General features: G+C 37.0%; 1 protein-coding gene across 1 annotated transcript in view; it reads right to left on the bottom strand.

The window, feature by feature from the left end:
* Positions 1-17,532, bottom strand: part of PARK2 (parkin RBR E3 ubiquitin protein ligase) — a 626,120-nt gene that overhangs the window by 505,129 nt on the left and 103,459 nt on the right. The window contains exon 3 of the mRNA XM_010584524.1: positions 9,386-9,623. Coding sequence (XP_010582826.1) covers positions 9,386-9,623 — 238 coding nt within the window. The remainder of the gene's footprint in view (positions 1-9,385; positions 9,624-17,532) is intronic.

Raw genomic sequence — 17,532 nt, 5'->3', positions numbered from 1 at the left:
AGCATTCCAGAAGCTTGTAGCAAATATTTAATAGTTACAAAGCACAATGGTTTTTTGCACAGCATGGATCTTCATTCTGTTCCAACTGGATAAAATCTTAGTTGCTGGGCATAATGTAGGCAGTGTTGTCTCATGAAGAATGCGTAAGGATGAGCAAGGTTTAAGCAAAAGGCTCAATGTACCTTAGAGCAGGGGAAAAAAACCCCTACACTGAAGGATTTTTGGGAATCCACATAAAGCTGATATAGAATCTCAGTTCCTCTGGTTAGATACTCTCTAAAAGAAAGAAGGAAACAAACAAAAAGGCAAAAAAACAAAGGCACAAAAGAGGAACAAAACAACTGAAACCCTTGCTGGCAGTGTCTGAAGAGAAGCCTGAATGGATATGATGGCCCTTGCCTTGGCAGCTCTAACAATAGTCACCCAGGTAGCAGTGGAAATGTGAAACCTTCACCGAAACAAAGCTGATGGCAAAATTCTAAAGACTTTTGGCACAGCAATGCAAGAGCATGCACTGACTTTAATTCTGCTTTTCTGTGAATATGAATTAGATCTTTTGAATTGACTGTCCATTTTCCTACCACAACCATTCTTTTCTTAAAAAAAACCAAACACGAGAATCTGTCTTCCCCTACCAAATGCAATGATCTTTTTCTTCCACAGAAGTTCAAATTTAGTCCCATTGAAGCTATTTGTCTTTACAAAGAGAGAGCAGGATGTGTTTTGTATGGCTATTTTTTACCTTCTAGTATCAACTGAATTTATTAAACTATCTGTTCCATGTAATTACTTTCTGTAGATCAAGCCTTTCTAATAGGTCTGTTCTCCCAATGTCCTTGCTGTGTGCACAGAACTCCCAATGATGTTAATGAATCTCGAGCATGTGATTTGAGAGAAGCTTATGTCTCATGTCATTTTGAGTGGTAAGCATTCATAACAGAGACCATGTAGGGCAAGCACTAAGCTGCACAGTAGCGGCAACTACTGTTTTTTAATGAATTTTAAACAAGCATTCTTCTTATTTGTGCCTCATCATTAGACTCTTCCTGTTAAAAAAGAATCACCCTACATCTCTATTGTCATGCTTTTTACACATAAGAGGTGTTTCCTAAGTGTTACTTTCTTATTTTTCCCAGTGGCATCAGTAATTAATTCATGCCAACAATTATTTTGGAAAACATAACATGTATAGTTTTGTTTAATCAACACAGAACATCTTCCACCTACAAATGCCCCCTTCAGCTGGTGGCATAAAGATGCGAGTGATGCGTTTGCAGAAGAAAGTCCATCCATGCTGTCACCCATAAACAATCAAAATGCATTCCAAGGACACAACAGTGTTCCCACCCCACCAAACACCAAATGTTACCGGCTTCAATTAACATGAAAGGGCCTTTAAAAACAGTAATTAGACATGTTCGTGAGACATGTCACGTAAAGATGAGAATTCCCAGAAGTGCTTTTGGCTCTATTAGAAAAGAACATTTCTCCTCCCAAACAAATCTCACAGACATGCGAGGTGTGGGAAAATGGCACCATTCTCATCAGTGTTAAAAGCATATGATACGAATGAGGTCTCCAGCATGGCACTAACTGCAATAAATTATCAAGTACGTGTTCTGTTTTCTGAAATGGGCTCCATTTATCATTTTATTGAAAAGGTTCCATTATGCTAATGTCTTATAAAATCACTTCTTGCTGTTGCTGGAAGGTGAAGAGGGGATATCAATTTATATAGAGAAAACTTGGAAGTATTGCAGCTGTGAGCTGTCAAGGGTTAATAACCCTAACAGAAGATACAATATACAGAAAAGCAAACTTCCAAGGACTTTGTAATGACAAATTTTCACAACCCTACTGGAAGGAGAATAACCAGAATATTTTTCTTAAGCTTAACTATTTCAAAAGAAAATTTGACAGAACTAGCAATAGTTAATTGCTGGGCTGAAAACTCTCCTTCTGTTCTCCAATTAACCCTCAAATTGACACTGGAGAGTGTTGAGGAAGTGCTATTTCAATGAAGGTCAGATTAGAGAATGCCATTATTGTTCTTGTCAACTTACCCAGATAGCAGACATGAAGGATAATCAGAGGGAGGTGATCACTTGCAAAAAAGGAATACTCCTTCTATAAATATAACATTATATAATAAGAATGTTTTCTTTCTTTTAAAATATTGGATACAAAACAGGTAAATATTAAAAGAGGAAGAGAACTAGATTTAGATAAACAATTGGTTTGATCATGTATAATAGCTCTTTTGTGGCTGAGGTGTGACTTGTATCCAGAAAACCCCTTTTTTGCTGTGCATCAAAAAATAGTGCTGTTTCAGAAACATTACCATATTATGAATAACTTTTAACGGGAAGCATTATCTTATGGACATGCCTTCCCTTACCTCTAAACATACTCATACAGCATAATCCAAGAAGGTACAGCAACTAATCAAGAGGGGTAATTTAACATATACTGACATGAACAGGCTGCCCAGGGAAGTGGTTGAGTCACCATCCTTGGAGGTGTTTAAAAGGCATGTAGATGTGGCACTTCGGGTTTAGCAAGGGACTTGGCAGTGTTAGGTTAACAGTTGGACTCGATGATATTAAGGGTCTTTTCCAACCTAAATGGTTCTATGATTGCAATATATTTTAGCAGTTGAAAACAAGTAAGTGGAGCTAGAGCACTGTGACCATTATCTCAATGGATCACCAATAAATTCCCTTCTGGATCTCAGAGCCTCAAACATGGATTACAGTTCCAGAACTTCTTCCATACACATTTACCAAACAGCTTGGAAACTCTTTTAAAACTTTAAAGAAGTTCTCATTCAACACATAGGAAATATTTAGCAGGATTGATTTAAAATTAAATGTAATCTCACTGTACCATATAAAAATGTTATTGTTATACTCTTCTCTTAGTACACACCTGGATTTTCAGACCTCAGATGCACGTATTTAAAATATGGTTACTTCTGAAAAACATACTGTAAGACTGTGATGATCTAGTCAGGCACGATGTGTTAGCATTTTGCATTAAGTATGTGAGCAATGTGACCACCAAAGGGACAAAGATGTGTGTAGTTGCATATAGGATTCATCCAAGTGACAAAAGGTTGTAAACCAAAGCAAAACAAGCATGAGGGACTGCAAGTGGGCAGAACACCTTGCAGGTATGGGATACCCATGAAGGGTAGCTGGCAAAACAAAAACCAACGGAAGCAGTAAGGAGCATAGAGGAGCAAGTAGTCTGAAAATATCAAACAAGAAAAGGAAAGATGGAGAGGAATCAAGACAAGTCTGCTTTTGTTCCAGTTTCTCTTGCCAAAGAGCTCTCAGGCCTGATCAACTCAGCTTCTGTGATTACAACGCACCAGTGCAACCTACATGGCATCAGCTCTGTGGTATTGTACACTCAGAGCAAATTTAGGATAAAAGGTCTAACAGCTGAAGTCTTACAGTTTTCTGTATGTAATGAATGCATAGTGATAAAGATTAACAATGTGCAGGAACTAACCATTAGCACAAAGAGAGTTGTTAATGCAGGAATTCTGTGAAGTTTTGTTCTAAAGTTTAAAACAGAATTGTACATACAGTAAATTTACACAATGTGTAATGAAGACAAACGCAGCCGTGCTTCCCAGAAAGTATTTGCCAAAATCAGGACTAGTATATTATTGCTGAGTTGGTACTTTATTCTGCTTTTCTAAAAAAGTAAATTAGTGCCTTCCCTTTTCTGGATGTAGATTGATCCTCAAATTGATATTGCATTTCATATTCAGAAGTTTGTAAAATAATGCATTATAAAAAATCTGAATCAAATGTAGACTAAATCACAACGTGCTGCATAATTCATTTTCATTTACATTAAAAGTGGTTTAATCCTAATACAAAAGTAAACTGTCAGTGCACCAAATCTGAAAATACCATAGTAACCTAACTAGTTACTTGGATGTGTCTACTGAAACAATACATTGGTTGCATATTAAGTAATTTATTAATTTTTCTTGTACAGCAATATGAATCTTATTCAAATGAATGTAAAAAAGAACTACCATAAGAACCATGTAACTACCATTAAATGGTGTATTAATATTTCAAGAAATTTAAGAAAGGTCAGTGGAAGTACTCTAATAATTTGTTTTTTAGAACAGAATTTTGATAACTCTGGGAAAAAGCACCTAATTACTAAATGCAAATTGCACAAAATACTGATTTCCCCTCCTCAAACTACTGATTTACAATACTGTGGACCTAAAGTACATTTAGTTAATTAATTTATGTTAGAATTAATCCACAAATGATTTGTACAGATGGCAAGGGAAAAAAATCTTTATACTGATTAATTCCCCTTGTAAAAATGGATGGGAATGGCAGGAGAGAAATTTTAAGAATCCTTTTTCTCTTTTCTAAGGGAATAGTAAATTCTTAGATACTTGGTTTTGTGACACAGCAAAGCAAGATTAGGTTATGGGAAAGTAAGTTCCTTGTTGTCTTAGTTTTGTCTGGTGCAGTTGCTGAACACTTACAGAGCTTAATGTCTCAAAGTATCAATAGAGATGTTCTTGCAGCACTGGAGGCCATTTTGGATGGATCAGTGCTCATGTTTTGATGGCATTCTCAAAAAGGGTATCAGAAAAAGCTGCAGTTGTACTCAGCTTGGTACTGGGTAGGGGTACTCAGCCTAACACCACATTAAAATGGGGAGGTAGAGATGTACACCATACCATTGCCTGATCTGGAACTAATTTGACATTGTAAGTTTTATAAAACTGTGATGTAATTTTAAAATACTTCAGGAGCTTAGACTGCTCATTTACTTCAAACAAACCTGACACAAAAATTCTTCTCATTTTAGGCTTTTTGATTAAAAGAATCATACTAAAATGTAATATCAATTACAGAGCACAGGAATTTTAACACACAATCAACAGAATATTATTCAAAAAGTATTCATACAGTGTCAGCAATATCCCCAATTAAATTGTTTTGGGTTTTTTTAATCATACTTCTCTCAGAAGTATGCACAGTTCTGACTACCCAAACCCTAAATTGTGGCTTTTCCTTCTAAAAGTTTTTGCCTGTGTCTTTCATATATCAGACCCTTACACAGACTGGGGATCTGCTCATCACTTTACACTTTTAAGCACTGACAATACTAAGGTTTTGGTAACGACAGTTTTACTTGCCCTAACTCATAGATGTGTTATTTGTAAGGACAGGAGGTTTTAACGTATATTAAGTTTTGGTAAAGCATTTCCTAACTAGGTGGAAAAGAATCAATCCCTCTTTTTGCTACAATTTACAGCTTGGCACACCTAAGTCAATATATACCAGTACCTTATTTACTCTTCTGTGAAAAGAGAAACATGGAAAGATAAGGAGACAGAGGCAAATTGCATGGAAGCATTTTTAAAAGACTAGCTAAAGAACACCAGGATATTGTAGGGAACTGACCAGATGAGTGCTATTTAAAAGTTGTAAAGAAAAAGACCTAAGTAATGATGACCACATCTAATCAATTCAGACAAAATAATAAACCAGCTGATAATGGATTAAACTGGGAATTAAATAGGTAACAACATTAATAACAGCTTACAGAAAATAGATGCTGTCAAAGTAACTTGGGTTTGGGTTTTTTTTGAGATTACAAATTTGCTTGACATGGTTAGCTAATAAATGCATTTAGAGAGGGAAGCAATGTGATTCTGTAGTCTGACCTCCTGCCTAGCACAGTCCATACCATTTCTAGGTTGAAGTCCAATCTTTGTTGCTGGACGTATGTTTCAGAAAAATGTCCTATGTTTATTTTTAAATGGCCAAATACAGAGAATTCTTATAAGCCAGGATAACTTGCATCAGTGGTTGATTTCCTGGCAAGTTAAAAATCTATGTGTGGTATTTATATTAGCTGTCTTTCAGTTTCTAGACAATGAAAGCTTAAATCACACAATAGCTTATAAGATCTAAGACTCCCCTGTTACTACGTTTCCACTCCCACAGATGCCACAAGATTATACCAACATATATAAGCCAGTCTTGACCGGCACTTTTGTAGGATTCTTGTGACTCTTCTCCTGAACCTTCTAACAGATTTTCAGCAGCTTTGTTGAAGTTTAGACATCAAAATGGTGTGTTATATTCCAGTTTTAGTTATGCAAGTGTCAAAAGCAGAGGAAAAACATACTCTCCACTCCAGTCTGTTTTTTGTTTACTTCCAAAGATCATGTTAGCTTTCTTGGACCTGGCATCATGATGCATTCTCATATTCAGCTGATAAACCATACGAACCCTTATGTTTTTCAGATTCACTGTTTCTCAGGCCAAAATCCCTTCACCCTATACATGTTATTACTGATATGCAAACATATGGAACATGGTTTATTTGCTTACATCTTCTTTATCAAACCACTTTGTCCCAGATATTGGACAGATTGTAAATTAAGTTGGGGTGAGTTAGGATGAAAGTCCTGTGCTGAGATTTTTTCACATGTTCATCAGAAATCAAGCAAGGTGTTATTTAGCAGACAGAAAAAATTGCTTCTATTACCTTTGCCTGCAAAGAGAGGAAACCTGGAAATCTTTGATGCAGAGATTATTTAGATCCATTTTCATAGTTTTTTCAGCCTGTTAATGACTTTCGAACTTCTGAATTTCTTATGGACAAACATGCATTCTGCATTAAAAACACAATGTAAGAAAGATGCTTCTCCAGATGAGTCAAGAGTTGTTTTCATTACTCACCACTAAAGTAGGGGTGAGCTGGGAGGAGGATGTCCTGTTATGCTCTTCTGCAAGCAGCAAATAATGCCCCTTAGTGGAGACAGGATGCCAGGCTATCAGGGTTTTTGTCTGATCAAGTGCAGCATTTTATACAACTTAAGTATATTACTTATATAACAGCACTACAATATAACAAGAGTTGTCTCTCTCCTGGAATGCCTGGTAAAATTCTACAGCTTGACCTCCAAGCATTCAAGTCAACGCTTCAAAAATACTGCTTTTGCAGTCAAATGCTGCAAAAGCTTCTGGGAGAAGCTTTTGTGATGCAAAAGTTGCCACTAACTTTTTTTCCTCAGAATTCTAAGGAGGGTAAATAAAACAAAAGCAGGGCAGGGACATAGGGTGAGCATCCTGTGGTAACAAACAGAAATAACTTGGGCTTCAGAAAGAGAAGAAGTCCCTTAGTGTTTACTGCTACAATTACAGAATAGCTGTGTAGCACGTTAGACTAAACAATAATGAATTAATGAATCCTCTGCCTCTAAGTTCTAAGTTTCAATTTGTCCTCTACTCATTGTGTGTGGCTCACACCGAAAAAATGATTATACTTGGTTCAACTGTATAGGTTTCTACTGTAGACTGATCACCACAACAACCATCCACCTTCCAAGACAATAGCTTGGTAAGTATAATTTCAAGCGGCAGTGGTGGCATATGCAGCCTTTAGCCACTCATTCCCACTACTATTACTCATCCCAGCTGTGCCAAAGAAAATCCTCACTACACAGTACATTCGATTGGAAAACTGATGTCTGGATTAATCTTTTTTTTTTTTTCCCCTTGCTGGATTATTTTTAAGCCAGACTACTCCTTAACACAATGAATTATGTGACTACAAATTAACCCCAAACCCTAATAACAAAACCATCAAAATCCCCCATATTGAACTAAAGTGGTGGGGCTGAACAGGCACAAGGACAAGTTTTCATAGTGAGAGTGAAAGCAAGCCAAGAAGATAACAGGCCTTTAAAAAGTATTTGTTACTAACATCCTTCCAGGCAGAACTGTCAGTCATTAGAGTGGCTCTTCTTTTTTTTTCTTATGATAAAAAAATCTGTTTAACTTAATCACAGATAAAACTAGTCCACATACATTCTCAACACATTTTTTCCTCAGCTGTCATTCTGCCATGAAAATATTTGCTGCAATAGAAGACATCTATCAGTTTGCACTTGGCTTCACAGAGTTTGTGATCTGTGGAAAAACATACCACATGACAAATGTAAAAAGGCTTTACACATGTATAAACTATTCTATAAAGTCAAGCACAAATATTAAAGCCCTGTACCTATCATGCAAAGTAGTGAAAAAAATAAATAAGGAGTAGCATTAAAAACCTCACACCATTGCCTTGCTTTTGACAGTAAGCCCAGCCTGAAATCCTGTCCCTAGTTTACCAGATTTAAATCGGCATGCACCCCTCTTATCTCATTATTCATTCAGACTGGGAGATGTGGATCACTAAGCTGTGTACTAATTTGTTCCTAAACTGCATTCATTCATCATTAGTTGGCAGTGAGAGGTTGATCAAGCCCGTTGTGGAATAATTCTGTGACCCTCCCATGAATTGTGTATTTTCTGCATGAGTTATTTAAGAAATTCTCTAGAAGTTATTTTAACAGTTTTAGTAGCCATTTTCTTGAGCATGATGATTTCTGGGGTCAGGTTAGTCACAGAGGTATCTCTGTCATATCCACATATTCTCTTCTGTACTGTGGACCTATATGTTTAGTATTATCTTCTGTATTGTATATAAAGGGTATTTATGTCCTGTTCTTTCTAAAAAGACATCTCTGATGGACTATTACAACAAATCACGACAGAATCTGGTACTGCACAGAATAATGTCTCTTCACTGGGGACAAACACAGCTGTCAGTAAGAGTTAGCTAGACTGTGTGAGGAAGGGGTTACTCTGAGAAGATTAATTTAACAGCTAAAAGATTCTTGTATTTCCTTCTGACTTGATTCTCTCTCTCATGAACAATTTAAATATAACAGCACAACCCATCTGCAGTAACTTGTGCCTCAGCTGATTTTTCTTGATGAAGAGAAGATATTCTCCGTAATAATTTGGTGGATGAAGAACTAGTAAAATAGGTAGTATGAATCATCATCATATTTTCTGCCAGATATATTTTTATAAATAAGAAGTCTATTGTATAGAAATATTTTTTTACAAAATGTATGGGTATGAAAACATTACAACAGATTGGGAGTTAAACGCATTTGCAATGCATAAGCTGCCCAACATTCTAGTTAAGGAAAGTTCTGTAATGGAAATTTTACACACTATTTTTTGCCTTCTCATAGACCTCTGGGGTTTTTACCAGCTTATAACTATTTGTAAAAATATTATCATAATACAAGTTAGAGATGGGAACAACACAAAAAATCACTCCATTTATTCACAAAGCAAAATTATTCTGCTAGAAGACACATCAGATGCTTATCACTTCTTAATATAGTTGTATTTTTTGTTTAATAACTGAAAGAAACCATATGTTGGGTTTTTTTTCCTGTGGTATAGAACTGCTCACCCTAAGAAAGAAACAAACAAATGTTCAGGTCTGTGTATTGAAATGTACCAAGTCAGTTATTTACCTGATTTTTCAGAGGGAAGAGAAATGCTTTTTGCAGTATCCAGAATAACAGCCAACCCTGCAGAGAGTGATGGGAGGATGCTGGTGCTGAGATCTATGCGAGTTAGACTTTCAGGTTCTCTTTCCAAGGCTTTTGGAATACCTCCAGCACAGTTATCTTCTGTCTGATCCTTGTTCTCACTGTTCTTCTGTGGACTCTGAACAATATGAACGATACTCTGCTGGGCCAGGTCACAGTTCTGCAACACAAAACCAAAATCCCAATAAATAATTAATTGTGACATAAGGGACAAAATCCCTCTATCACCAATTTGTTATTTATTAAATGGTCTCCAAGACGTTTTGTGTAGAATTTCAGTGTGCAGTAATGGAGTTTAAAGCAAAGTGACAAGTGTAAATTGCTGGAATTAGGATTACTTGCATTGGCAAAAGGGTCACAACACTTACAAATTCTAAACATTTAACAAGGAAATGGTGGATGAAAGCCAACAGCTCTAAATACGTCTGGTTTATTGGCACAAAGGAAAAACTCCAGAGGAAGCACTACTAAATCAAGTGCTAAGAATATTCAATACTTAATAGGCATTTGCACTGACAATGCTGATACACATTCTTCATGTAGCAATTTAGGGTCAAATGTGACAATCACAGAGAGTTCATGACCAAGCTACACCAACGTATCTTTGTAAACAGAAACAGGGAAGATGACGCTGTCAATGAAGACTGATACTTATTTCTTGTCCCTAATGTAATTTTCGATCTAAATCTGGCTTTAGATGTAGACTCAGTATGAGTTTCCATTCTTTCCAAAGATGACATTTAACTGTTGACTTCAGAATCAGAGAAAGTTTGTGGAAAATCTCATGACCACTATAGTCTTTGCTGGTAAAACAAAAGGATTGCTACCTATTTTAGCCCAAAAGGCCTCACATATACAGAACTACTTCCTCTTTCTCAGTTCTCACCAGAGGTGATTCTTAGACAGTCTTTCCAGATCCTGTGTCTTAGAAAAAAAGCAGGCTGAATAATGATCTTATGAAAGGTTTATCCATGATAAATCAGGATAGAATTCACATTTTGTTCATCATTTTCCTAATATAGAATAGGAAAGAAAAATATTACCTCAGAACTAGAAATTACAGAGATTTTAGATGACCTATTAGTAATGAAGGGCTTTCAAGAAAGACTTGTATTGATCTTTCCACAGCACACCTTGCAACAAAAATTGTTCTTTTTTGGGTGATACCTACCAGAGATCCACACTGAGTTCTGCAGTGTCATGAATGAACCACATAAAAACATCAGCCTACACAGAAAGAAGTTTGAATTTCCCTCAAGAAAATAATTTTCTACCTCTTTGCAGCATCAATAGGTTGGCCATGTCTGTCCTGAAATGTCAAGACAGACTGCTGATTACATTTGAGATGAACAGAAAGAGAATTCAGAAGCATTTATCTCAGCATCTATAAAATATTTGAAATTTTTAGTTTGTATTTGCAATTATTACATGCACTTTTAATTGCAAAAGATTCCTTTACAGATATTTTAGTGCTGTTTATACCCTCTTTATTATCCCACTCTCCTCTGGTCTCATTTCTGTTTAGTGGTTTTCCTTCATTCTCTTGCATTATTTCTCAGTACTTCCCCCTCCACCCGTTCTTTCTTATGTAATGCATTTCTAAAAGACAAAAATCTGTTTGTGCTTTTTTTCTTTAAATTGAATTTTTAATAACACACTCTCTCCTTAGAGAAACAGTAATCAGCCAGCAGAGATTTGTCAGAGCAAGGACGCTGCAGTATTAATATTCAAACAAAGCAGTTATTAGATTTCAACTTTAAAACATTATGTTGACATTAAAGGTCTCCTTTTTTCATACAGCTTGTTGCCCATAACATTTTAAAAGATCCATTTAAATAGCTTAATAATTTCATTCATTAACACAAAATCCAAAACATGGCCGTCGCTCTAAAACTTCTCCAACTAAGAACACTGTATAATATTAAAGAATTTAATAATCGAAGAGAAATTAATAATAAAATTAATAACCTAGGCAAATGAGGAGCTCAGAAGTGATTTGCTCAGTCACAGCTAGAACTACAAAGGGAAATAGGTATATATGTAAAAACTCACAACCTTGGAAACCTCTAATCAACTGTCAATCAGTCAAACCATTTTTTAATGAGCATCTCTTCTGGCAGTTTTACTTGCTTAAGCAGCCCTTGTCCTGTCTTTTATTTTTTCTCACCATCTACTATCCTTCTCAGTTTGTTTCTTTTTAAAGTTTGCATCAGTTCCCTGATTCAGTTCACAGCTTGATGCTGTGCTACAGTCACAGTGAGGGCATGGTGCAGAAGAGAGAATAAGAGGGATGGCAAGGGCTGCTTAAATCAGACAAAATGCCCCTGCAAATCCACAACCTCTTCCAACCACTCTTGCTTGATCTTGACTGCTGTACACATTTAGATGCATGGTTTAAATCAATTGATCTTTAAAAAATATAGGTTCCTTTCCAGTTCTTTTTGCAGGCTGGAGGGTATGTGGTTAGCTTATAAACAAAGGAAGGGCTGACAAAACAGAGCCTCATCTTATCTACTGTTCTCTCTCCAATGATGTCAAGAACCACATACCTCAAAAAAAGATGTAAAATTTGCACTTTGGGCAATTATACGTCCATATGACCATAGCAATAGCAAGTTCCTGGAATTCACTTAATAAAAGTTTTCATTTTAAAAGGGCAGGTGAACATGTTGTATCTTAGCTTTCTTGCATCTCTTTATCAAAAACAAGAACAAACTTTGGAATATTGAACATCGCTACTGATGATGATAATGTAGGTTACAGGCACAGGAAAGCTTAATTAGCAGATGTCAGGATAACTTTTCAAAGATAGCAGCTAGACAAAGCAAACAACATCCTTTGATCTGTACACTAGTATATTTGTTATGGAAGTCACCAAGCAGTAACAGACATGGATTCCCAAATCATCAGTTTTGTAATGTTGTTTCTGACTACATTTGAATTGAATTTGGCTTGTGTTTCAAGGAGGAAAACCTTTGCAAGAAAATTGAGAAGACAGTACAAGAAAAAAAAAAAGTTTGTGATCATATCTTAATTGTGAAGAGACCTGGACAAGAATATCACCAAGCAGTTCCCAGAATTAGGGTGATTAATGCTTTATACCAGACTACATTTCATAGGTGGGCTAGGTCTGCAGCTTTCTTCTCTGAGAAAAGAGGTAGAATTCAAACTATTTCTGTAAATGTTTAGGTTTTGCCTTAGGTTACTCTTGTAACACAAACCTAAGATACAATTTTTTATGTCAATGCCACTTTCATTTTCTTCATGTATTTGTTTTATGCCTCAGGAAACATTTCTTTTGAGAATATCTATTATTAATGATTCTAGAGATATTGTCTTGTCTTATCTGTTGATCCAAATTAATGCCTGTGATCCACATTCCAAAGGGAAATACTGCAAGTGTATATATTGTAGATTATGAAGTATCTCCTTGCAGTAGAGCAAAGGGAGCTGAGAAGATCCTGACATGATGAAACCCAGTATTAAGGACTGATTCTTTACAGAGAATACGTTTTGGCCAACTTGCAAGAATAAATTCATAGCCGATGAAATTAAAACTTTTTTTCATTCAAACCTTTTGCTTTCATATTTTTTTCTGAGTTCTCAAGTTGAATGTCACAAGGCTGAATTAGCACATCCTGAGTGAATAACCAAATATCCTTTGGTGCTGCCAGCTGTGGGCTAACTAGAATGTCACTTCGGGAGACTGAGCTAAATCATGAAGAGGGAAAAGATGAGTAACTCCAAAATCCTCTTGTTCTGACAGATTTCTGTTTGATATCTTCTTAACAACATATTTTGATAGTAACATCAATACTGAAAGAAGTGTTCTCCATCTAGCAAATATGTAGCCCACTAGAGAAGTCATATTATATTTTCTGAAGTGCAATACACTTTATTTTGAAATATTTTATTTAAAGAAACACTAGAGCAGAGAACAGTTTGAATTAGAAGCTTTGGATTTGAATGTAAAAAAGCTAATTTCTTGTGGTGTTTTGTCTTGAAAAGGAATTTGAAATAATTTCATTTCGTGCTAACCACCAGTTGGGGTTTTTTTAGGTGTTTGGGGGTTTTTTATTGCCTGCCAAACTCAAAAAGCAATTCTTTACACTCCACTACCTAAGATCCAGTTCAAACTTTTCCTATTATCTGGAGAGCTGCTTCTTTGCCCATGAATCCCCGGGGGCCTACAGAGTGGAAACAGTAACAGTTTGCCTAAGTGCTGCCTATTTAGATTAAGCAGATAACAGACTGCCTGATGTCACTCAATAAGAGACTCACACAAGGTAAAAGCTCAAGAAAAGGGATTTTAAACTCCTAGGAATGATCAAAGAGAATCAAAATGTTGGCTTTCCAGTTAGGCTTTTTCTTAACTGTCCTGCATTTCAATATCAGATGGGAAAATAAGGGGAACATTTTTGTCTCATTAATCTGCAGAATGAATGAAATAATAAAAAAGCTCTCCAGATGTTTAACATCTTTGTCGGCAACATGGACAGTGGCATGGAGTGCACCCTCAGCAAGCCATGTGGTGCGGTTGACACACTGGAGGGAAGGGATGGCATCCAGAGGGACCTTGACAGGCTTGAGAGGGGGGCCCATGCAAACTTCATGAAGTTCAACAAGGCCAAGTACAAGGTCCTGCCCATGGGTCGGGGTAATCCCAAGCACAAATACAGGCTGGGCAATGAGTGGATTGAGAGCAGCCCTGCGGAGAAGGACTTGGGGGTGTTGGTTGACGAGAAGCTCAACATGACCCAACAATGCGCCTGCAGTCCAGAAAGCCAACCATACCCTGGGCTGCATCAAAAGAAGTGTGACCAGCAGGTCGAAGGAGGTGACTCTCCTCCTCTACTCTGCTCTTGTGAGACCCCACCTGGAGTACTGCGTTCAGGTCTGGGGCCCCCAACATAAGAAGGACATGGACCTGTTGGAGCAAGTCCAGAGGAGGGCCACCAAGATGATCAGAGGGCAGAAGCACCTCTCCTGTGAACACAGGCTGTGAGAGTTGGGGTTGTTCAGCCTGAAGAACAGAAGGCTCCAGGGAGACCTTATAGCAGCCTTCTAGTACCTGAAGGGGCCCAACAAGAAAACTGGGGAGGAGCTTTTTACAAAGGCATGTAGTGATAGGACAAGGGGTAATGGCTTTGAAATGGAAGAAGGTAGATTTAGATTAGATGTAAGAAGTTATTCACTGTGAGGGTGGTGAGGCACAGGAACAGGTTGCCCAGAGAAGTTGTGGATGCCCCATCCCTGGAAGTGTTCAAGGCCAGGTTGGATGGGGCTTTGAGCAACCTGGTCTAGTGGAAGGTATCCCTGTCCATGGCAGGGGGGTTGGAACTAGATGATCTTTAAGGTCCCTTTCAACCCAAACCATTCTATGATTCTATTCTACTCTATGAGTACCTATAGCACAATACACCTCTTCAAACCAATAGGACCCACGTAAAAGTGCAGAGGTCACACCAACTTTATCAAAAAATCTTTTTCCATGAATAGTGTAGAGACATTAAAGGTGACCTTCTGAACAGAAAAAAAAAGCATATGAAGTTCCCAGAAGAGAGAAAAATAAGCCCACCAAACCTCACTCTACTATTGCTGTAAGCCTCTCACAACCCAAGGACAGAGACCATGTCTCAAAAGCAGCAGACACGGAAAGGAATTAATTGGAAGAACACCACCACTATTTTCATTCCCTGATCACAGACCAATGACTCAAAAAAGGAAGAAGAAAGCAACAACAAAAAAAATAACCTTTCTTACATAGGGAGCAAAAGCTGAAATATTAATGAACTTGAAAGTAGAAATTACCTAAAATAAAAAACACAGATATAGTATTAACATTCTGTTGATCCATGATGGTCTAAGAAATGGGAAGCAAGATTTGCAAGAAGACTTAACATCTTTCATTTAACCAGCTGATACAGAAGGAAAAACCAAATAAGCTTTTGGTCTCAGAGACTCTTCCGTAGGTCATGGCAAAGGGAAATCTGAAGGGAAAACTAACCACTGTTAAAATAATGAAGCAAATCAGCACCCTGATCTGACATCACCATCCATTTGTGTGAATTCTGTCTGTTCAGTGGCAGTGAACTAAATATTGCTCCACATGGGGCAAGAGAAAAAAGCCAATGCACTGCTGGGCCTAAATTACACAGATCACTTAGCAGTTAAATTCCAGCAATCAGAAACTACTTGCTACTTTATGATGCTGTGGAATACATCTATATTTGACTTCAGTTCACCTTTTCAACATTTTCAGAGTTATACATTACTGTACTTGTTTAGTATTCAGAATATTGTAGGTGCTAAGCAACGCCTAGAAATAGAAGGAAAAATAGATGCATTATTGAAAGAACCGCATATTCAAATAAACGTGATGAAAAGGCAGAAAACCCTTCACTTAGTAGAATATTTGTAGCCTAATTTTTATAGTCTCTTCTTATTTAGTTCTTGCAGTAGTTTAAATATTGACCATGCCGAAGAAATAGAATTAAAGGAAAGATACAAAAAATGTGCTACGAAAAAGGATTCATTGCTTTCTAAATCCAAAACCTAGTATCATTTTAAGGACTACCTTTAGAGTTCCAAAGACAGACTATTGCAGCAAATGAGGGAAGGAGTGCATGGGAGTTTTCAGTTCAGCAGGTAACAGTGAAGCTGAAAGTAACCACATGCAAATGAGTGACGTCGAATCCCTACAATTTTAACACAACCAGCGGCAAACACCAGTGGATGCAAGGCAGGCCTTTGTCATATTAAGATGTTGGAATATAATAAATTGCCTTGTTTTAAGAAGAAATGGAAGAATGTATCTTCAAAACACTTCTAAAATAAGGATAGGACATTCTTAATGTGATATGATGGTTAAAACTTCTTTCTGTAATGACGGTTAATGAAGATGGATACAGTAAACAGCAATATAAATTTATTGTTTCCCAGATAAGCCACATTCATTATGGCTTCATTGTGCTATGGGATGTTTTTAATCTCCCCTTCCTTCTCCTCAGCCCCCTTAAATTTTTATCTGTGTTTTTGTATCTGTTTTATTTTATCCCATTAGCAAGTGCAGGGTTAACTGAAGATTGCCAAGTCTTAAACTATTTATTTAGGTAAGACTAACTTTGGAACAAGTCTGGAACTAAGGCTGAGACTTTTGTTACTTACAGACTCTTTGGAAGGAGATGAAGCTTATATAAAAGTGTGGCACTTAGATGGGAGCCACTGGAGAGAGATTTGACCTGTACGTTTCCTTACCACCTGTCGCCATTAGAGATGGTGAGATCTTATGCTGCCTCGCTGGGCATTATAAAGATCATAGCTTTGAACTGAAGATAACCAGAAAACTTTACAGTGAAAGTTCCTTTTAAACACAAGTATACTTGACTGGATCATCCCTTCACTCAGAAAAGTGAGACTTCTCCAGCTCTCACTCTAATTTTCAGTTGCAAGTCCACTTTTGTGGAGCTTTGCACCCCAAATACCAATAAGAGAAACTGATGACAGGATTTTCATAATACTATTGACTGCAATGACCCCAGAAAACTGCCAGCCCAAAGCACACATATTCCTCCAAGCCATTCCCCATTCACTGCCCTCCTGGGGAACAGGAATGAAAGGCAAGTTATTAAAAATCAGTGACTCCACTGCAACTCTGAGTGGTAGAGTATCTCTGCCAATGACTCCTGGATTGCGGGATCTAAGATGGTGAGAAGTGCACAGGATGTTAAACTGGCCTCATACAGGACATGGAAACATGATGATGGCTCATTGCTACTGAATTATTTTTCATGTTACACAAATAAAATATGCTAGAAACTGCTAAGATCCTCAGATTTTCTCCTTTTAAAAAGATAATCACAGTCCATGATACCTATATAAAGGACAAAAAATTAGAATTACAATGTATCTGCTGAGTTTTCCTAAAGGTTAGAAACTTCAGAGCCTTGGAGGTAAGAAAAGAACACAGAATATATTTTTTCAAGTCTTATTCATCTGAAAAATTAAGAAGTCATTATTAGGCCAAAGTTATTTTAGGAGGAATCCCTTCAAAATTCTGGATAATAACA

The sequence above is a fragment of the Haliaeetus leucocephalus genome, unplaced genomic scaffold (assembly GCF_000737465.1).
Source record: "Haliaeetus leucocephalus isolate CR32 unplaced genomic scaffold, Haliaeetus_leucocephalus-4.0 Scaffold992, whole genome shotgun sequence".
Taxonomy (NCBI): domain Eukaryota; kingdom Metazoa; phylum Chordata; class Aves; order Accipitriformes; family Accipitridae; genus Haliaeetus; species Haliaeetus leucocephalus.
This window is presented reverse-complemented; position numbering and strand designations above follow the sequence as displayed.